The 23,827-nt window shown below is 46.7% G+C and overlaps 1 protein-coding gene across 1 annotated transcript in view; it reads right to left on the reverse strand.

The window, feature by feature from the left end:
- Nucleotides 1-19,306, reverse strand: part of LOC144119287 (lactosylceramide 4-alpha-galactosyltransferase-like) — a 36,730-nt gene extending 17,424 nt beyond the window's left edge. The window contains exon 1 of the mRNA XM_077651950.1: nt 19,124-19,306. Coding sequence (XP_077508076.1) covers nt 19,124-19,238 — 115 coding nt within the window. The 5' untranslated portion in view covers nt 19,239-19,306. The remainder of the gene's footprint in view (nt 1-19,123) is intronic.
- Between the last annotated feature and the right edge of the window lie 4,521 nt (nt 19,307-23,827).

The following is a 23,827-nucleotide window of genomic DNA, read 5'->3' on the forward strand; positions in this document are numbered from 1 at the left end:
CCTGCTTCCGTTGTGCAGTGTTTCCAAAGAGGGATGGATCACATGCGCGTTTTTGTGGATGAAATACTGTTTTAGAAAATGATTTCAACGATCGAAGGTTGACAGGCGCAAAGGTCCAAAAGAATGCATGCAGTATGTGCTGTAAGTATCGCATGAGCGAATTTAAATAACACGTGTCCCAAACGGTGTCATTGCTCCACCCTCGTTATTACTGCGAAACTGAGGAAACCAGAGATCCCCAATCACAATTTATAAAGTTGTTATTTTCATAAAAAAGAACTCTCTTCTAAGCTACACATGGAGCAAAAATTTACCTGTATCGGCACCACTGGCTCTTTACTGAAGCACACTGCGGGGACTTGAGGCGCAGATTTTTGTTTTGTGAAAGAGAAAATGAATGATAGCGCGCCCGACAGTGAAGTTAGCTGTTGCACTGATGGTCCCTATGCGTATTTATCTAGGGAGTAAAACAGGACAGAAACAATCAAGGTTGAATATGTAGCTAAACGAATCCACGGAACTCAATATAAGGGTAAATTTCAAGGGCTTCAAAGTTTCGCAAAGTAGCAGTCTACATTTAAATTGAAATGTCAAAGCAAGCAAACCATCTTATCGAGCCAAGCAAACGCCGAAGTCTCGAAATACACAGCAATCCGGATTTACTGTGAACAAAAACCCAACGAAGTTTCCCTCAGAGTTTCTTTCACAAGCCAGCCCACAGTGCAAGGATTAAGTGTCCGCTCTGCTTTTCGCTGTATTCACTGGCATGCGAGGCAGGTAAAGAGCTTGTCTGAAAGCGGTTTTTGATGGTGATTTGGTTGATAGCTGTAAGTGAATTACATGACCCGGGAATGTCTCCGTAGCACCGGATTATAACTTCTTTCACTGTTGTTTAGCTTTAGAAGATAAATGCATAGCAAAATGTGTGGATAGTCGAACAGCTGTCTTAAGCACTCTCACACATGCACATTATCTTCGATGAATTCTGAGCCTCTTCGTCAGGAAGTACTTTTAAGTTCATTAAGAGCTGTTGCTATAGCAGCCGCTGAACAAACCTTTAAAGTTTTTTGACCGAGATCAGAAGCCCAAAATTCATTGTATTCTGAGAGTTTTTACCAAAAAGCTATGCAAGTTCTTTTGTATTGAATTGATCATCATCATCAACAGTCTGGCAACGGCCACGGCTAGGCTAGGCTTCTGCATGCCTCTTCAATTAACCCTGTCCTTTATCAGCTGCGGCCACCCTTTTCGAGAAGTGTTATTAGCGCAGCACTCTTTGCGGGCCTGCAAGACATAATATATTTTGGCACAATCTATAACCTGAAGCTATAAAACGGCGTTATTCCGCTGTCTATACAGTTCCCTGATGTGCTAATGTAAATGACGCGCCCTAAATACTCCCCACCACACCCGCTAGTGCCGAATCAGATAGGCTGCCACTTGGCAAAGTACTCCAGGAGCCGAGACCGGCGCATCGGTCTCGGGGGGCGGGGGAGGGCGATGTTCCTTACTTTTGCTCACGATAGTACAACACGAACATGATGAACAAAGGTCGAGCGGCTGGTTCAGTCCGTACGACGTGAACTTTCGTTAAGAGAATAGGACTTGTGTTGGCCCTCGCACCTGATTTTTCAGTATCGGGAACAGAAGCGTTCAAGACGCGCAGCCGCTCTCTAAACCGTATCTCTGTGTCACGAGCGTCACCTTGCGCTCCGAGAATCGTGCGTGCATTTCTTAAGGAAAGTTGTTCTCTACAGGAAGCGTCCGCTCTGCCTGCCTTGAATTCGGTTCGTGAACCGGCTTTGACGATGAGTCGACAAGCTGGTGTGCTTCCCGGCCTACGCTGCTACTCTAAAATGCATCGGCAGCTTCCATTTTTTTTTTGGACTTAACCAGCACCTTGCTGATGCGGGCTGCCAGAGTGTTGCTTCGCGTATCAAGCCGGAGAGGAGCAGCGCACAGGGAGCTACACTTTTATAGATGCAACAGGATGCATGTACAGTCGCGAATAAAAAAAGATTAGCACAGTGCCGTCACCGGAGCGGCAAAACGCGTAATTGGCGACTGGCGCGGCGCCGTACTTTGCGAACACACCGGGCACTTTCGTTATCGGCGTGTTCGTTACCACAGGGCCGAGCGTTGCTATAAGCTGCACCGGTGGCACACCAATGTTGCTAATGTCTTTTACTGGCGATATATATCTGTCCGCCGTTAGTGCAGCAATACTGCTTTTTAAAAGTATGTTAAAGAACTGTACCACAGAGTAAGATAGAACGAAGCACAGACACCGGCCAAAAGAGGGGATCAATGTTTCTACATCGGAGAAAACTTGGTAGGGAATCTGACAGGTTGGGCTCGGATTTTTCATTTGGCGCTGGTAGAACGGTGTCGTCATGCCGCTGCTCCGGCTGTTCTGGCGCCCTTCGTGCCGGCCGCTATCTCCCCCTTATTTTGCGAGCGCTCATGCGTCATGGAATGGGTAGCGTTTGTCGTCTGCTTCGTGGCGCGGGACTGGGGGATCGCATGCGTGTGCTTCGCAGGAGTGCGGAAAAGAGCTTATCGATGTCACTATTGATGGAGGAAAGATTTCGAGGGAGGGCAACCTTGGCAGGCGATGGAAAGCGGAGGGAGATTTTACAGCGCTTCGCCAAGTGTCCGCCGCGCACTGGGCATTCGTGTAGCGAAATCTAGACTGTCGATGGCATTTCGGCGTGGAATATTCGGCGCTCCTGTCTATTCTACTCCGTGAACTGTAGCATAAGCTATCAATAATTGTTTAGTTTAGTTTAGTTTTGTGGTGGTTTAACGTCCCAAAGCGACTCAGACTATGAGGGACGCCGTAGTGAAGGGCTCCGAAAATTTCGACCACCTGAGGTTCTTTTACGTGCACTGACATCGCACAGCACACGGGACTCTAGAATTTCGCCTCCATCGAAATTCGACCGCCGCGGCCGGGATCTAACCCGCGGCTTTCGGGCCGGCAGCCGAGTGCCATAACCACACAGCCACCGCGGCGGCAACGCCATTAATTGTAACCGGCTATAATAAAAAAAGCTTCTTATGTTACTGGCAGATAATTCAGCACTCTATCTAAGGCTCTTCCATAACTACGTCGTCTTCACATGTTTGAGAACAACACATTCTGATGTTTAGCGCTCTCAACACAGAAATAAAAATTGGAGGGACACTTAAAAGATATGAAGCGATAGCGAAACGGGTTCATTCTCACACATGCTGAAGGCCATTTTTTACTTTGCATTCATATACCCCTGCGAGTCTTCGTACCCCTCCTGGCGCAGTGGTGTAGCGGTTAAGCGATGCGTCACTGCCCTGCGATGGCAGGTGCTCTCAGCTGTTGGTCCTGTGTGACCCAGTGTGCTCTTCCTGGGTGACCAATAATTAATTTATTCGCAACTTGGTGCGGTGGGTGATTTGCTCACTCTCCAGTGGGCGGGTTGTGATGACGTCGCCAGGTCACGAGGTCTAGGTGGCCCACCTGACTCCTAGGTTGCTGTCTGGTGACTACCTGCCAGAACCATGCTCATGATTTTTGGCTCACAATGCCGACAACGCGACGCGACGACGCGACACCGGATTTTCTGCAGGACGGGCCTTTAAAGCTATCCCATTCGAGGCCTGCTCTAAAAAACAAAAAAAAAACAGAAGAATTCTGTTCACGCTAGTAGTTACCGGAAAGAGTGGATGTAGACAGCAAGGAAAAGAAACGCTTCACTGGTTAAAGAGCAGGGGCATAGCTTTTGCAAAGTTCTCTAAGTCACTTCGTACGCTTGAAATGCGTGTAGAAGAAGTATAAGGGCTGCTGGTAAGATCATATCTCAAATCAACAGAAAAAGTCGGTGCCACATCAGACCACACACAGCAAGAAAGACTGGACAGGCGCAACTTGCAACTGCTTATTCACGGCATGAGCGAGTGGATATAAGAAGGAACACTAAGAGGGTAAGGAGGACCCACTCATGCGCACAAGGGAATGCGTTTCAAGAAGAAACTGCAGCACACACTTTTCTGACATCATTCTTTCTAATAAAACACTTGTCTTCCTATACATGGTGATTGATGGGGTGCTTGCACACTCACTACCCGTTTCTCAGATAAAGAAAGCCTCGACTAGTTAACGGGCTATCTTATCCTTACTCTTTTTAAAGATATTGGTGTCCTTCTGCCTCGCCACACAAATGCTCTTGTTTTCTTTACCGCAGGCTTTACAGTGATGAGGTAAATGCGCCCCGGGCCATTCCTTAAAACTCGGTTATGTTCAGCTAGACGATCACTAATACAACGACGAGTTTGGCCTATGTATACTTTTCCGTAGCTTAGAGGAATCTGATAGACGACGCCCACGGTACACTTCACAAACGGAGTTGCGTGCTTCTTACTGAATTCTGTCTTCTTAGTCTTGGTGGGGCCTGTTCTCCTGCACGAGGAAACCAGTTTTTTTTTTTTTTTTGGGGGGGGGGGCGGAGAAAGCCACCGGCATTTTGTATTTTGGTGCCACGTTTCAAACTGTATGGCACCTTGTGGGTACAAGGAATCACAACGGGTCTAGTTTTTTGTTTTGTTAGGTTCTTCTCAAGTGTTTCTCATCCTTTCTTTCTTTACATTTTTCAGTAAGGTTGATGCCACAGAACTTATAATTGAAGTCGGGTAGCCAGCTTGTTTCGACTTGCTGTATGCACAGCAAGTTGCCTCTGCTTTGCGGCTGTTGAAATGCTCCAACTAGCCCACATACATGTTCCACTCGTACCTCAAATCGTCATCGAATTCCTTCTCTTAGCTGCAAAGAAATAAAGCATATTAATGGTGCTTGCAAAGTTCTCACTGACCGCAAAGAATAAAACTAGAAATGCTGCTAGGTCCAATAGTGCACACTTAGATAAAATTACGCAAGAAGTTGGTAAGCCGCTTCGTAATGCACTTTTGAATGAAGTTCTTGATATCAAAATAAACACAAAAATCTACCAACTGCCTGTACTGAAACGAACTGTCCAAGTTGCAGCCAATGATTGTGCCGAAGAAAGGAAGTTTCTACAACTTATCCGTATTCTCACGAATACAGCAATTTGAAGGAATCGTAAACGAAGTCAGCCAACCCACTATTCCGCTTCTTTACAGCGATGCGCGTAACACAGAAGGCCTGCATGGATTCTGATCGAATTTCACAAAGTACATAATTGTGTGTATGATGTACTAAATTAATTACATGACAATGTATAGTTCAGCCGAGCACAGGTTCCGCCGGCTCCTCATTGAGACATAAGGAACAGCTGAAGGCTTTTTCTTGTTATGATGAAGGAATTATTTGATTACATTATTTACATAGTGAATAACAAAGACCAAAAAGGCGTTTGTCCAGAGGAGAGCCCACAGCTTCCTGCAACAAGCGCTGGAGCTTTGCATTCAAAACGTTCCCTAGTGTCTTTAGAGGTTTTTAGAAAGAGGCGTGGCTTGCTGATCGAGCAGCGTCTGGAAAATTCTTCCGATGTTCACGTTAATCTCCCTGACGTTCGCGATCACAGCCTCTGCAAGCTTCCACCACGAGCACAATCAGTGCTTCGCCCCCACTTGTCGGCATACATTAGCGAGGCGGCGAGCTCGCGGGTCAGGATGCGTCGCCTTCCTAGTGCGCATTCGATCCGTAGCTTTTGGCATGTAATCCGCACTTGAACAGCACACTTTGCTTATGTGGTATGCACACAGCCAGCCGTCTCCTGCACACGTGTTCAGTGGAACGTCCTTGCCAAGTGATCAGCGCACGGCCAACATGTGATCGTTGGCGACCAGCAGTGGGAGCTCAGTCAAGGCAGAAATTAGAGACGTCATGCCCCGAAAAGCTTGTTCTTAACCCGATCTGTTTTTTTTCGTTTAAATATTTTTTTCAGATTCTTATATAGCGCATTCCGGAAGCTCATGCCCGTCAACATCGGGTCGCATGATCGACGCCTGGCGTGTCAGCATGCGCTCGTTGAAATTATTCGAGTGGTCTAGGTTGCCACAAAGTCTGGAAAGTTTGGAATTTATGCCTCAGTCGCTGTGAAAAGAGAGGCAGTCTAGCTCGGTACACAGGAAAGCATAAGAACACGGTTCTTACACGAAACGCTGCGCATTTGCTGTGCACTGACGCTTTACCTTGGAGGGACATTGGCAGTGAAGATGTGAGTATGCTCAGGATGTCTCCGATTATAATATTCACGTCCCAAGCTTAGACCTCATACCAACTGTTCTCTATGGGAGTCTGTGCCTGTCCCCGTTTCACTGCGTGACATTCCCTGGGGAAAAGGCTCTCGGTCACAAGAATGAGGCGATAAGCCATCTGTCATTTCATTGTGAATAGAGTGGGCACTGAGCGAGCGGAGATAAAGGAAACACTTCCACGAGACAATATAACACAACTGAGCTGATAGGGAACGGCGCTGTGCACTCCAGAAGTACGGTCGCTGTACCTCCTGCACAGCGCTTTTGTGTTATTAATGGGAGGAAAAAACCGCAGCTTTTTTCAATCCGAAATATCGCTCCGGGCTGGTCAATGTCTTTAGGAAGTCAGAAGAAAGTAAACAGGTGCTTTACAATGGGGTTCAAAGAACCTCTTCCCTTCCAAGATATACCATCGCAGGACAAATATTGGACATGCTGGAGAAATGATTTACTTTATTGAGCACTGATGTGGTGTTAGCGCTTCGTGAGGAGGTGCCGTCGAGGTTTTCTGGGCAAAAACTAGTAAATAGGAAACAAAATTGCCCTTCTCGCGCGTTCTGTAATAACTGTTTACGCTGGTATAAAATTAGCCTTCAACAAATGAAACATTTTCATTGCATTTTATGGGAACTGTTACACTCAATCCTGAATAACGAACCAAAGACAACCCTGAGGTGCGGACCATCACAGACAGTCACCAAAAGCTGCCGGAAAATGAGATTTGAGTTTCGGTAAATCTCTTGTTATCTCTGCATATTGGTTATTTTCGGTTCTGGTGACTTTTAATCACAGATTGTGAAAGTCTAAAATATGACCGCTCAGAGGGGCGCGGTTAGTGCATTTTCAAATCGGAATCGAAAACGAATGGTGCAGCAAAAACCGAAACGAGTAATATAAGAATGCTTGTATAAGGAGATATAATACGAACAGAATATTTTAACGTGTATTAGCTGCTTGTGCGGGTATTCGTTCGAAAGCAATAATCGCTCGAAAGAGAGATGCGCTATCCGCTTTCTTCGTACAGCTACATAAATCCAGGTGTAAAAAGATGTAACCCTGATCTGAACTCAAGTTCACTCGTCTTAACCACTAATGCCCGCGCAGCATCGGAAAATCGACGGCCACATACAACTCAAAACCGCAAGAGAAAGGTGATAATTATATCAGTGAAATTAATTTATTTATTCCCATTTCAGGCTAAAACTTACCCATGCAGGATGGGCAATATAGTACAAGGCATTGCATTGCAAAACAACAATAAAACTCAAGAGAAGAATATGCTGTAGCAATGCGGCTCAAACAAGTAATTTCTTGCACTAGCAAAATAACTAATAAAACAAAAGAAGAAAAACCGCATTTATGAAACTACAATCAAATAGAAAAACTGCTGTGCCGAGCAGCAGAGAGTACAAAATACATCAACGATGAAGGAACTTGAAATACATAAAAAAGTGGGTCGCAAACGCTGCTTATGTTTGGCCCATTTTTATGGGAAAAAATTTCTCAACTCGCCTACAAAGTTCTTTATTTGTAATACCTCTACAGGGATTAAACTCCATTCGCTTAGAGTGCGCGAGAAAAAACCTATTCTTGTTGGTTATTGTTTTAGAAAATACCGGCGTCAGGAAAGGGTTGTCTCTGTTTTGTTCTGCTTACTTGGAGCCTTTACGTGAAGAGGCAGCTGAAGCCCGATTGTTTTTTAAAATTTACGATGTTATGGAAAAACTGGAGACGACTAACCTTACTCCAGTGCTCCGGTGTACTATTTGGCTTTTAACGTTATTAAAGATTGGTAATCCTTCCTTTTAAAATTTCCAAAGAAAAATCAGATGGTATGGATAGGCTCTAATTTCATTATATCTTTTTAAGCATGAGAATCCTACACGGCTGTCGCATATTCAAATTTTGATCGGGCAAGTGCAGTGTATGCTAAAGTTTTGGTATTGACAGATGAGTTTATGAGCTGCGTTTGTAAAATTTTGGTATTGACAAATACTGCTAATTATAATTCGTCGCATCACCTCGCATGCTCAACAGCGAATTATGTTTGTAAACTAACGCACTGATATATAGGCCTACATCTTCGCGCTCTTGAAAAAGAACATACTGCAATTCCTTCGTGAAACATTTAAATCTTTTCTTTTGGCTCAGTGTCCCTCGTGCATCGCAGGTCGAAGTTAAAAAAAAAAATGAGGTTCTTCATCGAAATTGTATGGCACGGTATAGTAAGCGGGGAGCAGAAAACGAAAGTGATACGTGGTTGAGCTCTAGAATAATTTGGAACACGGGAACTTCTCTAACATTGAACTGCCGTCGCAGAGCACACGGGTGTTTTTCGTTTCGGTTCATCGAAGGAAGGCTACCATGGCCGTGAATAGATCCCGTGGCCCTGCTCAGCAATTGAGCGAAGACTAAAATCGGTAAAATAAGAAAAATAAAGTCATGAACTGTATTTCAGAATGAATTAATTTTTGAGAATGAATTAGTTTCATGGTGTCAGTAATTTGCTACCGCTGAAAATTTGTCCACAAAGTTATACTTTTCCCCGAAATTTCCAGTCGTTGATGTTGTAAGTTGTTATTCTAATGCCAGCTTGCGAACTGGTACTCGATATTGATGCTCACGGCTTGACGGTGTGCCAATCAGCTTTATGGCGCAGCTTAGTCGATTTCAGGGCGCTACATAAGTCTCACAGTGATAGTGCAGCGTGCTTACAAAAATTCTGACAGGCGTTCAGGAAGAGCAATAATTAGGACATCCGGCGGCAGGAAAAAAACGTCGGAAAAATCCGTGCAACAATCTCTATAAAATGGCCTCATATACGATCTAGAGGCCCGTAGAATAAAATATGCATCTAGTGAAAGCTGATGAGAAGTGTTTTTTGCTCAATTATTTGCTTTTTTTTCCTTTTATCCTCTCTGCAGGTGAGAGGAGCTGGCCTTCATCATCCTCCGAAACAATCGTGATTGCGAGCTCTTGACTGTACCCTGCAGAAAACTTGATTTGACGCTTTTCCAAGAATCGGCGGTCCAACTTTTAAATCTTCCTGACCTTATCTGATCAAGAAGTTTGAAGGGTTACAATGATGTCCGGTGTCGAAAATATTTGGTTCAAATGGCCTATTTTCGCGAAAGCTAGAGCAAAAAATTCACGGAGAACTTTGTTCACCTAAAGTACGGTAAGGCGAAATCCTTTAGCGCGGTGTTTCGGCTTTTGTCACTGTTGCGTGGTTAAGATGTTAATTAAGTAAACAACTGTTTGTGAATGTTAAATGCTGAAGACACTGGAGGGCGCATGGGAGTCATCCAACTGATTCGACCCCTTTCTGCAAACACTCTCCAGCGTCCTAGACAAGGAGGACTACATATGCGTTGGCAGGAAGTAGCTGAGTCGTTAGTACGCTCGGCTGCGGAGCGGAAGGATGGTGGTTCGAATCTCACCTTGCACAAACATATTCTTTCTTTTCGAAAAAAATTCAAGAAAAATTTGCCCTGTTCCGGAGATTCAACCCGGGAGCAGTACTTGTGCGTAGCAGTCGCTCTGAGCAAACCAGCAAGGCTAGCAGATGGTAGGGAGAGGCCGACTTGATCAAAAACTCCAAGCGAAAATGATACTCATCTTCGGTAGAGTTGCTCCGTTTTTTCCTGAGGCGCTAATTAGGCTGACACGAAAAGTAGCCTATAGCATCGGTCAGCCGAATGTGCCACTTGCTCTCCTACTGTATGTACGTACATGTATGCATATCCGTCAATAAAGCACGCCATGAGTGAAGTTTTCTCTCACTCGCGTGATCTGTTTGAATTTTGGCGGACCTGTAGAGATCATTGTGCACCCGGAAAGAGTTCCAGAAAGCTTCTTAATCACAGAATTGTGATCTTTTCGTGGATTTAGAAAGTGCAAGAAAAGTGTTCAGCTTCTCTTTCTTGGTGATAAGAGCGCATCGCTGGGTAGGCGCTCGGAGACGACGGCCTTGGAACAAGAGTAATAAATTAATTTTCATCCCCTGTTGCACCAGTCTTATGAACACACTACCGACACGTGCTTGATAGACATCAAACCGGTTCACAAAATTCTGCTTGCCTTTTAATGGTGACGGCGTAACATCTCGCCGTGAAATACAAAGCTGCAAAATCTTGAATTTGTGCAGACTATTACCGCGGTTCCCAGCCACGCAAAGGCATACATCAGTAAGCACTGAGCACGCAACCGTTCTCTGAGTCAACTGTACATAGACTTCTCTTTCTATGTTCCTATCTTTCTTCTTTCTTTCACACCATGGTTCAGATATTTCCATAGAGGGAGAAAGTTTGAACGTCTTTATATTCCTCAAAGCATAATTCAACGTACCGTTTCTGTGAGGACGTCGGATAATACAGTGCACCCTGCTCGTCGATCAGGCTGCACAGCCTGATTCGGCGGTTTAAAGAAAACCAGCGTTACCTTAGGTTGAGCCGTTTGCCGTCAATGAGTCCAACAAAAGAAGCGTAGATTGCGCACCAGAAGCGTGTCTCAGGCGTGCACACCATCCAGTTTTTCTTACTCCTCACAGCTTCCTTGCCCTTAATGCTTCTCAAAAGCGTGAGCAGTGAGCGCCTGAGCCTAACAGAAGTGTTATTCTCGCGCACTGAAAAGCCAACTCGACGCGTCTGGAAGCCGCTGCGTGGATATCGGATCAGTAATCCTGCTGATGAGTGTTTCCGATACGAAATACATCGACGAAGTCATTAGGACAGCAGCACTTAGTCCGGAATATATATTCCATTATCGTTCGTGGCCAGAGGTGGGCATCTGACCTAAAAAATCTGGACCTCACCTCAAACTCAAAAAGAATTTGCCGACCTCACTCAACCTCAACCCCATCAGTTGAGGTTGAGGTCTCCTACACGATCTCACCTCACTTTTTCTGAGGCCACTGCTGACCTCACTCAACCTCACTTCAACCTCAAAGTGTCAGATTGATGTCGGCTGCTCGACCTCAGAAAACTAACTGAAAACAAAAAAGCGATTAAGAAGTTTTTCAGTTAAAAACAATTCTGAGCGTTCTTGTGAGATAGGAAAGCCAGAATGATGATAATATTATTTAATAAGGTGTGTGCAGACACTATTGATGTGCACGCAACAGGAGAAGCTTATAATTTGGGAGAATACTCAGAGGTAATGTTCAACAGCCTAGCAAGGGAACAACAATTCACAATTGGCAGCGAGAGCCTAGAAATTGTGCCTGAATACGTCTACTTAGGGCAGGTAGAGACAGCTGTAACGACCAAGTCACGCAAGAACAGAATGAACCTTTATTGATAGCAGCTGTTCGGTTTTATAGGGCAGGTCGATGTAGGCACGTGTTCGCGTCAAAGGCAGCGGTCGGTTCGGGATGGGCTGGCACACACAGCGCATGCGTATCATGTACGATACATCTTCCTTTGTTTATTGAATCTTGGGAATGCGTCACGAATTCACTTGGTTAAAGTTGCGATCGTAGTAAAGCCTGTTTGGCGGCCTCCTGTTTCTGGTGGACCACCTCACCGCTGGTGTAGTGTGTCCGTCCGTAGATGGCGCAGCAGCTACTCTTCTTGGACTGGGCCCCTGCTCGTCGACGAGCTGGCACTCACTCTCGGAGTCGTCACTTCCGAGTGCGTTGCTCTCGAAGGGTTCCAACGTCGCACTTAGATGCTTGCGGTTGCGGCGAAGCAGCTTGTTATCTTCGGCAAGCACCTGGTATGACCGCGGCGCTACCGGCCCCAGTACTTGCGCTTTGCGAGTCCACTGTTTGTGACGGATCCTAACCACTTCTCCTTTCCGGAGGGCCGGTAGGGATTTTGCGCCGGTGTCGAGCGGCTGGCGTTTGAAGACTGTTGTTTTTGGCTGTTGGCTGAAGTCGGGAAGTCGCGTACGCAGTCTTCTGCCTTGCAGGAGCTCACCCGGCGAACGACCATCCTCCAACAGACCGTTGTCGCTGCAAACTTCCACAGGGATCCCGTAACGGGCGAAGATCCCACTCAATTTGTCAATGACAGTGCGGGCTATTGTGTCGCTGAGTCGTTAAACCTCTGGGAAGTTCGATAGGGCATCATACACGCACAAGTAGGAACTACCGCCGTGCTGGAAGATGTCGACGCCGACTCTGTACCACGCGTAATGTGGTGTTGGGCGCATCAGAAATGGCTCGCGTTGAAGTTGGTACGCATATTTCCGGCAGACTGTGCAACCGTTTAACATCGTTTCGATATCGGAGTTGAGTCCGGGCCAGAACACTAGCTGTCGAGCTCTTGCTTTACACTTATTCAGGCCCAAATGTCCCTCATGTATTCGTTGAAGCATTTCCGCCCTCATACACTTTGGGATGACTACTTTAGTGGCTTTAAACACAATGCCTTCAATCAGGGACAATTCCGCCGCAAATGATTTCATGCTGCCACCCAGGTTACCGCCGGCTGTTATGTACCGTATAACCGACTGTAGATCCGGATCGTTTGCCGTGGCCTCCACAAGTCGATTAAGTGTTTTTCTGCTCACCATGTCCGTGACCGCTCCAACCGCATGAACTTCTACTTCGTCTTCGGAGGCTGTGATGTCCAGTGGTTTCTTGGGTGACGCCCTTGACAGCATATCGGCCAGCAGCAGCTCTTTCCCTGGCACGAATTGAAGGGAATAATCGTACTTGCACAAGCGCAAGAAAAACCGCTGAAGCCGTGGTGGCATATCGCCGATTCCTTTCGACGCAATTGCTAGGAGGGGGCGGTGGTCCGTTCGATAACAATTCTTCGGCCGTAAACGAAATAGTGAAATTTTTCACACCCAAAAGTTATTCCCATTGTTTCTTTCTCTATTTGTGAGTACCTTTGCTTAGTCTCACTCATGACGCGTGATGCGTAGGCGACAGGTCGCCAGCTATCTCCGTGTCGCTGCAACAGTGCGGCTCCTAGCCCATTTTTTGATGCATCAGAGCTAATTTTTGTCTCTCTTGCTGGAGCAAAAATTGCCAGCACCGGTGCGCTGCTTAGAAGTGCGCAAATAACTGCCCACTCAGCGGCATGCTTGTCTGTCCACTCGAAGACTGTTTCTTTTTTTATAATACCTCGTAACAACTTGGTCTTTTCAGCAAGATGCGGGATATACTTCCCAAAATAATTGGCCACACCAAGCATTCGCTGAACCGCGGTCTTATCAGCCGGTTGCGGCATTTCAGCAATCGATGCACTGAATGAAAGATTCGGCTTTAACCCGTATTGGCTGATGAGGTCGCCCAAGAACTCAACCTCGGTGCACGCGAACTTGCATTTGGCTGGATTGAACGTCAAGCCTGCTTGCTTTGCTAGTTCCAGCGCTCTACGAAGGCGCTTGTCGTGTTCTTCCCGGATAGCACCCCATATCAGGACGTCATCGACATACACGCGCACGCCTGGTGCTCGATCAAAAATTGAGCTCAACGTTCTTTGAAACACTTCAGGCGCTGACGCAATCCCAAACGGCAGTCTCAAAAAACGATAACGCCCAAAAGGTGTCGAGAACGTGCAAATGGTTGATGTGGCCTGATCCAATGGAATCTGATGAAACCCTGAGTTTGCATCTAGGCGCGAGAAATATTTAGCGCCTGCCAGCTCTGCCTCAATATCGTCACGTTTAGGCATCTGATAGTGCTCCCGTTTCAGGCATTCGTTAATGTTTCTAGGATCCATGCAGACCCGAAGTTTGCTATCCTTTTTCCTGACAATGACCAGCGGACTCACCCATTCTGTTGGTTCATTGACCCTTTCAATGATATGGGCCTCTTCCATGCGCTGCAGCTCCTCTCGCAGTGGTTCTCGCAGTGCCAAGGGGACGCGTCGCGCCGGCTGTATCACTGGTATGGCGTCTTCGCGCAGGACCATCCGGTATGGGCGGGCTACACAGCCGGTACCTTGAAAAAGCGGCGAGAATTCTTGCAATATTTTGTCAGACTCTGCTGTGTCCACTGCGTTGACTGAATGAACTACGAGTCCCAGCGCTTCAGTTGCATGTAGTCCAAGTATCGCCTGTTTGCTTTTCTTCACTATGAAGAAGGTGAAGGTGCCGGACTTGTCGTTAATGACCACTGGTAGGGTCGCCACGCCGAAGTGCTTAATTACGTCACCACTGTAAGACCGAAGAACGGAGCTGCTTGGAGTAAGCCATGGCGTAGCTTTGAACTTGCGAAAGACTGAATAAGGCAGCAAGTTTGCCTGGGACCCAGTGTCTACTTTAAAAACAACATTCTGGTTCGACACCTTGGCTTCAACTGTCCAGTCAGCGGTCCTATGGACTGTGCATACCCTTACATTGAGAATGTCGAAGTTGTCCTCGTCGTGAACGACTGCACTGACTGCAGGCTCTTTCTGGCAGCAGGCCGCGAAATGATTGGCCCCTTTGCACGCAAAACATGTCTTCCCGAACGCCGGACACTTGTTCCGCTCGTGCAATCGGTTGCATCGGCTGCATCTGAACCGTTCACGCCGTTTTACCGACGCCACTTGCCTTCCCATTTGGCCCCAGGTCTCATTTTGGTGAGCCGACACTTCGGCAGCTTTGCAGCTCTGTTCTGCTTTAAGCAGCGTTAGGTTTTCAACTTTGAGCAGTTTCTCCCGTAGCTTCGTATTATTTGTGCCGAACACAATGTGGTCACGGATCATTCCGTCGCTCAGTGTTGAGAAGTTGCAACTCTGGGCTAGCTTTCGCAGGTCGCGTAGAAATTGTTCAAAAGGTTCGCCTTCCGCTTGAATCCTTGAGCGAAACACGTACCTCTCGTAGACCTCATTCTGCTGCTCCTGACAATACGCTTCAAACTTGCTCACAACCGTTGCATAGTCATTCTTGCTTTCTTCCGCCGAAAAAGTGAAGTTATTAAATACCTCAAGAGCGTCATCGCCGGCAACACTTAGCAGCAGCGCAGTCTTAGCAGCTTCCGTCCTTGGCTCCTTGGTCGATGCTGTTGCTTCCAAAAAGAGCTCGAACTTCTGCTTAAACAACGCACACTTCTTCGCGATGTTCACGGTCAGAAGTAGCTGGTCGGGCGGCTTGAGTAGCTCCATTTTTCCTGGCTTGTAGGCGACGCCTTCGCGTTTCTTGTTCAAGCCACTGCTTGAGAGGCAGACAGTGATCTCACTTCTGACACCATGTAACGACCAAGTCACGCAAGAACAGAATGAACCTTTATTGATAGCAGCTGCTCGGTTTTATAGGGCAGGTCGATGTAGGCACGTGTTCGCGTCAACGGCAGCGGTCGGTTCGGGATGGGCTGGCACGCACAGCGAATGCGTATCATGTACGATACAACAGCTGATCCTGATCATGAGAGGGAGATAACTAGAAGAATAAGAATGGGGTGGAGCGCATATGGCAAATTATCGCAGATCATGAGTGGCAGTTTACCAATTTCCCTCAAGAGGAAAGTGTACAACAGCATAATCTTACCGGTACTCACCTACGGGGCAGAAACGTGGAGGCTAACGAAAAGAGTTCAGCTTAAGTTAAGGACAACGCAGCGAGCCATGGAAAGAAAAATGATAGGTGTAACGTTAAGAGATCGGAAGCGGGCAGAGTGGGTGAGGGAACAAACAAGGGTTAATGACATCCTAGTCGAAATCAAGAGAAATGGGCTTGGGCAGGGCATGTAATGCGAAGGCAAGATAACCGCTGGTCTTTAAGGGTAACGGAGTGGGTTCCAAGAGAAAGTAAGCGTAGCAGGGGGCGGCAGAAGGTTAGATGGGCGGAGGAGATTAAGAAGTTTGCAGGCAAAGGGTGGATGCAGCTGGCAAAGGATAGGGTTAATTGGAGAGATATGGGAGAGGCGTTTGCCCTGCAGTGGGTGTAGTAAGGCTGATGATGATGATGATGACTAAGAGAGTATATCGCCTGCGGGCAGGCGTGTCCCATACGCGGTTACCACCAGTATGCCGGTGAATACTTTATACGCGTCAATACTTGGCAACCTACTTCGTGTATACTTGTTCGTTTTGGAAGCCTCTCGCTCAACACGCACGAACCGGGAAATGACACACAGCCCTTCTACACCATCTACCAGAAATTAGGAGGAAAGGGGAGGTATTCACGGTACTCATCGATTTACTTTCCAATGCGACGGTTATGCAGACGCATATCAGCATATTTCGATTTTCTAGCTCTATCCGGCATAGCGAGAATGCTCTTTTCAGTCCTCTCTATGTTGCCTTCGAAAACACTTAACAAGCTGCGATGACTGTAGTACAGAAGCACGTTGTATTTATGTCTGCGTTGAAGCGAGCGGCTTCTTTTATTAATGCGAAAGCATTAGATGGCTAACTTTCCAGGTCATATGCGCAAAAAGGTATCCGCAAGAAACGGCGCCATGCGACGTCACGAGCCGACGAGTCCCGCGAAGAAGATGATGACTTCACATAATTAATTAATGCTAATTAATATAATTTGGTAACGCTAAGACTAATTGGTATTACTAGTGATGACATCATATGAGTGTGACGTCATATCAGGTCACGTGACGGCGATGTAATGTGCCATCAAACCTAGTCACGTGATGGTGCTGTAATATGAAATCACAACTACTCACGTGACAACGATGTAATTTCTCGTCATACCAGGCCCGCATCCAACCGCCTTCCACCCCATTTCAAGATCCATATGGATCCCACATTACTACACATGCGCGCATGGCGCATTACAAAGAGTGCACACAACCCGGCCCACATTAAGAACATTCGGATTGTCCAGCAGGTACACGCGCCAGTTCTCATGTATATCATACTGCAAATATCATGCAAAACGACAGATGCCACATACACTAATCAATGGTACGCCAGCACCCTCGACGTTTTTTACCCACGAGCACCGCGCGAGCAGTCAGCGAAGCCGTTTAAGATTAACGATTGGTCTCTGCAAAACAGTTAAAAAAAAGATAACGTGTAATGCCTGGGCGTCTGCAAGGCAGGCCGCCAACCTAACTGATCCCATGCGAGAAAAGAAAAAAGAGAGAATGATTAGAAACATACAAACAAAAATGGCACACTAAAAACAGAAGCGAACAACAGTGTGCCCAATTAAACGTCAAATTAGAAGGTATCAAACAGCGAGTCAGCAGCACAGCGCGAGCATTTAATCAGTTCTATTCACACATCTTCATTAAAGGAAGGAAAAGGAATCAGCTACCACATCATCATACATTCATTATCGTTTTGCATTTTTTCGCCGCTGCAACACCGCTATGCTGGTGCGTTCGCCTCGTGTTGTGGTGTTTCGGCATAATAAGCGAATTTCCGAGAAGGAATAAGAAACAGGAGACCAAAGAGATGTTATTCGGAAGGATAAAAAAGCGAAATTATATTTGTAACTTCTTGCAATATAGAACAGAGTATACATAATTAGTGTGAGATTCGAAAGGGAAAGTCACCGATCAAAAGTTTCGATGGTGTTACAGGTTTTTCTGGCTTCGTGCTTTTTAAATCAAATGATCAGGTGTCATTGTTAGGAGCCACCTGAATCAAATTCTCTCGCCTGTGCCGAGTATCCCAGTTTCTGTTAAGTACGCTTGTAATGTACAGCATGGTCCCCTTTATTCGACTGCAAGGCAAGAGCCGTGACGTCACCGCCGGCAACGAGCATGAACACGAAGCAGTCTTGCTTTGGGCCATCTGCACTGCGACGAATTTATAGCGTGGTTGTTGGACTGAGCTTATTTGTTTGCGGCCGCAAGCAAAGCTACCGCGGGTCAACGTGAGTTACGTGCTTTGCGCGCTCCCGTGAGTTTGATCCGACCAGCAGAGCGCTGGGTGCTACGCCAGCGGGGCAAAGGGGAGGGAGAGTGGCGTGCTGGGACAGTAACACTCCTTCCGGAAGGCCAGACAGGTGCGTCTTCCTATAAGCTCGGACTGAACGGACATTACGGAGCAGCACCGGAAGCTAAGAGGGAACTGCGGCATCCGGTTGTCTAAACAGGGGAAACCGAACACCAAGCGTCATCATTGCATGAACATTGCTGCAGTGCCCTGAAACTCAGCTTCGGAAGCGGCACTCGTCGGAGTAAGACGTGGCAACTGCAAAAAGCCTCGACCTCAAAATTTCGGCCTCACAGAATGACGACCTCACTCAACCTCAAACTCACGTTTGAGGTTAAGGTCTGATTTGCCGACCTCACAAAATTTCGAGCCGTCGCCGACCTCACCTCAACCTCGCCTCACGACGTGAGGTTGAGGCCGTTTTGAGGTTGAGGTCGACCTCCTGAGGTTGCGCACCTCTGTTCGTGGCTTCAATGGCGCGTTCTTGCTGAGGGTACCTTCTTTTTTCGGCCCTTTGTTGAATGAAAAAGTCTGTTTTAAACGATCTGCAGTCCCTACGGCTGCAGTCCCTACGGCTATATAACATAAAACGCATTCAAAACACGTTACTGTCAAAGAGTCGAAATAATATGGAGGACGACAGACATCAAGGTACCAGAACGTCCAATATTGTCACGATTGTCTCTACTAGACCTACACGAGGCGTCCACCAGGCAGTGAAAATGTATGTCTCTATCAACGCCCAGATTATAAACGCATTTTGTGCTCCTTAATATCCACCTTAGGTGCTTTCCCTGACAGATGCTTACAAAACCTAAGCACTTTGAACGTCTTTACGAGATTCTAAAGATACAGTACGCTGTAAAAGCCGCGAGTTCCCATGATCTGATAAAGACATGGCTCAAAAAGCCATAGGGCGTCATTTGTTTTTGCACCGACGCAACATCGATTTTTACTGTCGTAGCTTTCCGCACACAGATGCATGAGAATATGACTCAAATGGTGGAAAGCTATGGCTATCTAAGGAAAAATGACTGCCCACCTATCACCGAATATCGGCAACGCGAACGCGCCTCCACAGAAACCAGCGCTTTTCAGCTAACGAGTACGGCTATTAACCTTCCACTCACCGTATTGTTCCTTCCACGCTGGTGCGTACGTTGAAATCCACAGGACGGCGCCAACCACTGCGATGATAACGACTATGTAAACAATCTTTGGAACATTTGTATGAGAGCGACACATTGTCTTAATTTCGGGTGGAATGCGAGAAAGAAGACTGCTGTGCCACCCTATCCAGTATTGCCTCGAGGGGCCGCTGTCGCCTTTTGCCATGCAGCAGTAGGACGTCACGGAGATTGCACAACGTTATCGAGAGTACCTGTTGTGACATCTGGTCGCCAGGTAAATTGTTATCGGAGTGATACAGCCAGCTGTTGAGTGCCTAGTGTCCTATATGTAGGACACTGAAAATTGTTCAAATAACTCGAAAATTTTTTTTGTTAAAAAGCTAGCGCCCCCTAGGGGGTGTTTCTGAGGCTATGGCCTTCTCGCGTGCAAGTCTTGGTTAGCGTGGGAGCACAGCTCGCCACGTGCTTGCAGTTTCAAAATCGGCGTTCCGCGTAAGCTTCGACGAACGCCATGCCGAGAAAGAAAATGTAAGTAATATAAATTGAAATGATTTTTGATGTTTTCGAGATTTTTGTCAGTTATTCCTGAGTAATTGAATATGCTGTGAAAACAATGTCAGTGTGGTATAGGCAACATTTTTTTGTTTACGATCTGTCAAACAGCGGTGTCCTATATGTAGGACGCTAGGCAGATCGGGAGTCGCTGTTGTGTCACTCTGGAACGCGCGATGCGTCGCGCGCGTAGCGTTGAAGTAGCATAGTAAAATACATATGGACGTATGGCAGAAACTTTTTTGTTTCCAATTGCAGTCAGAAGATTCCCTGCAGTTCATTTTACCGCAGAAGAGATCCGCAAACGCTCAACGACATTCTAAACCAGATTGACGCTGGGGAAGATGTACCGTCTACGGTGGCCATTCTTCCGCCCGAAAATCACGCGGCGGCAGTGACAGATGAAGAAAGCGGTGATGAAGAAGGCACCAGCATGGACCATCTGCCGGGGAGCACTCTTCGTGCTGAAGTTCTGGACACTTGTTCAGAGTCAAGTGAGGACGAGAATGACCAGGAGACACCAGCTAAGCAACAGAAACGACGTGTCAAGTGGGATAAACGCGACTTGAACGCGAGTTTCCCAACTCGCCACTCGTGTGATTCAGACTCCGCTGAAGGAGCACCGCTAACTCCAGTAGAGGCATTTGAAAAAATTTTCGATGATGAAGTCATCAACCTGCTTGTTGCAAACACCAACACCTATGCACAACAGAAGAATCGGTTGTTGAACTTGACGCAGGTGAGATGAGATGTTTTCTCGGCATTCTGCTTCTCAGTGGCTATGTGCCGGTTCCAAGGCGTCGCATGTTGTGGGAAAACTCACGTGATTCTCATAATGAACTCGTCGCGAACTCTATGAGGCGGGACCGATTTGAAGCCATTTTCACCAACCTACATGTGGTTGACAACAGCAACCTAGTACAAGAAGACAAATTCACAAAACTGCGACCACTGTTTAGGCTCTTGAATGAACGGTTTCTGTTGTATGCTCCATTACTAGACTGCTTCAGCATTGATGAAAGCATGTGCGAGTACTTCGGAAAGCATGGATGCAAGCAGTTTATGAAAGGGAAACCAATCCGATTTGGCTATAAATTGTGGTGCGTTTGCACCCCATTGGGCTATTTGCTTTCTGTTGAGCCCTACCAAGGGAGGTATGGCGTCAATGTGGATGATAAAAACAAGCTTGGTCTAGGAGGATCTGTTGTTACAGAAATGGTGTCCAGGTTGAAAGAAAGGCTTGATTACTGTTTTCATGTGTTCTTTGACAACTTTTTTTCAAGTCTCAAACTTGTTAGAATGCTTTCGTCAATGGGTGTCAAGTGCACAGGCACCGTGCGGGATAACCGAATAGAAAACTGTCCCATCCTGACACAGAAAGAAATGAAAAGCAAGAATCGAGGCTTCTACGATTACAAAGTCGACGCTGAATCTGAAATTATTGTATGTCGCTGGAAGGACAACAGCACAGTGACCGTCGTCTCAAATGCTCACAGGGTCGAGCCAACACAAATGGTGAAAATATATTCGAGAGAAAACAAGTCCAAAGTCACGGTGGAGCAGCCGTTCTTGATTTCGAGCTATAATGGCAACATGGGAGGAGTTGACAGACTAGACCAAAATATTTCAAAGTACCGCACAGCCATTCGAGGAAAGAAGTGGTATTCTTCACTCCTGACATATCTGGTTGATGCATGTGTGAATAATGCATTCCAGTTGTACAGAATTGGAACGACCAAAACAGAGCTCCTCACATTTCGAAGGACGATAGCGATGTCGTATATGAAGAGTTATGGCACCAAGCCATTGCGTGGAAAAAGCCGGCAATCTTTACTGGAAGCCCAAAGCCGATTTGACCGCATTGACCACACAGTGATCCCTCAAGAGAAGCAAACAAGGTGTGCTCATTGCCATGAGAAGACCACAACACGTTGTGAAAAATGCGACATCGGAGTCCATGTGAAATGTTTCAAATTGTACCACTCAAAGGAGTAGTATATGTGTCTAGTGTCCTATATGTAGGACGGCTACAAAAACGCAGTTCGAAAAATTTTTTTTTGAATAAAAGGTTGATTCTACTTTCTGAGGTACCAGAAGCAATTATTACGGGAAAATAAATCACTTTTCTTAATTTCCCCAAGTTCAGGCATATATGGGTTAAGAGGGCGTGCCTTGATTGCTGCGAGAGAATAAAACCGTTGGGGAATGATAACATTTTATCATTTCCCCTCCACTCGAAGCATGGCTTCTGCACATTCATTCATCTGTGAGGACGCCGCCGCGTAGTAAATGTGTAGGAACAGTTGGGTAAGCTGCATCGCTGGTTTTACGGTATGTGCAATATGTACTTGCCTATTTCCAGTTACTGCGCCCCTCAAGAGACGTACACACTACTTGGTTCTCATCATATTCGCTAGTCTGTGTTGTGACTGCTTGCGTCTTATCTCTATAGGAGGGACAGTTGACGCGCCACTGGACATAAATATTCAAAATGCGACACGAGTCCACGGGACAAGGTGTGTATAGTCAGAGACATAACGCTTTGGACCGCGTGCCCCGGAAACGAAGCCGACAGCTCTTTTATTTCCCGCTGGCTGGCGACCACACTTGTGGAGGCGAAAGTTCAAATCCTATCCTTTCACCTTCACAAATATGGTCTCCAGACGGCAGCCAATAAAAAACCCATCAATTTCGTTTCCGGAGCACGTGGTCCAGAGACTTGTGTCCTCGACCGTACTTCCAAATGTAATATTGATACTCTGATTGAAAGCAAATGGTTTAGCCCATTATTGCTAATATTTGAAGTTCATAGAAAGGAGAAATTGCAGCCATGACATGACATGCATACTGCAGACCATCACCGATCTCTGACGTAAAGGAGGCATGGTAGCGCTGCTGTCGCCGGCTTGCACAACTGGGGGAAAACGTGGTGCTGAAAACTAGGCCTAGAGCCCTAAGAAATACTCGGAAGCGAAAGTTTTCAAGAAAAGTTTGTTATTTCACAGTGCGCCTATGATGTCCTTTCGTGAAGAACAACCCTTTCTATCTTAGAACAAAGCGTCATTTCGAAGGTCGTGTATTTTTAGAACATCGCATTAGGCGCGCATGGGGGTGATTCCAGGCTGAGGGTACGGAATGGGAGGGAGCCTTTGAAACACATGGATGCAAAGTTTTCAGAAATATTTGTGCGAAAGCACTAATCCAGATGTTCAAAGCCTAGCAAAATTGTCTCTTGCGTATATGCGCCCAGTATGTGCCTAGCGCTAGCGCTCCATCTTAGGCACTGCCCGCTCAACGTAGTCTTCTACGTACCACTAATACGGTGGTTCTGACGCGAGAAAATTGTCTCTTGAGTGTCCAAAGTGGTGGTGGTGGTGAACATTTTATTTTTTGTTGAGATTTTGCAGGGCGAAAATGGCCCTTTACATAGCTGGAGTCCTTAGTCCTAGATCCCGCTGGAAGAGGAAGCTACTCGTGCCCGTTGGACTAGAGCCCTCTGAGACTCCAGCCCCGAGCAAGGGAACAGGGCTGCCTCCCATGTCTCTCGGGAAGGGGAAGAGTTTTGGGGAAGGGAAGGATTCTTGTGACAGGCCCAAACCATGTGGAAGTTATCGGACACTTCCCCACAATGAGTGCAGCGCCCATCAATTTTGGGGTCAAAATGTTTTGCTATTGCAGGAAACAACAAAATTATTGGTCTGCAGGCGCCTGAGAGTTCTTTCATCGGCTTTACACAGGCCCTCAGCAGGGATGACCTTAGCAGGGACACGACCTTTATAAGGCCTTAGCTAAAATGCGGCGAAGTATGGCTCCGAACAGGGAACGCATAGCAGTCAAACTGTTGGCGAATCTCCGCCACCTGCCCTACCTCCCCCTGCTAGAATACATAAACCAGATTTGGGACGGGCGTAGACACCCTCCCGAATAGAAGACTCCCTCGGCCAGTTTCACCCCCAAGCCAGGCAAGACGGTGAATACCGACAACCTGAGGCACATCTCACTGACCTCGTTTGTGGGCAAGCTTATGGAGACGATGGTTAAGGATCCCTCGCTCCACACATACAGTCTAACGACCTCTATGCAGAAAATATTGTTGGGTTCCGACCACATATGTCTGCACAGGGTGTCCTCCAATTGCATCGCGACATAACA

Source organism: Amblyomma americanum, chromosome 2, assembly GCF_052857255.1.
Source record: "Amblyomma americanum isolate KBUSLIRL-KWMA chromosome 2, ASM5285725v1, whole genome shotgun sequence".
Taxonomy (NCBI): Eukaryota; Metazoa; Arthropoda; class Arachnida; order Ixodida; family Ixodidae; genus Amblyomma; species Amblyomma americanum.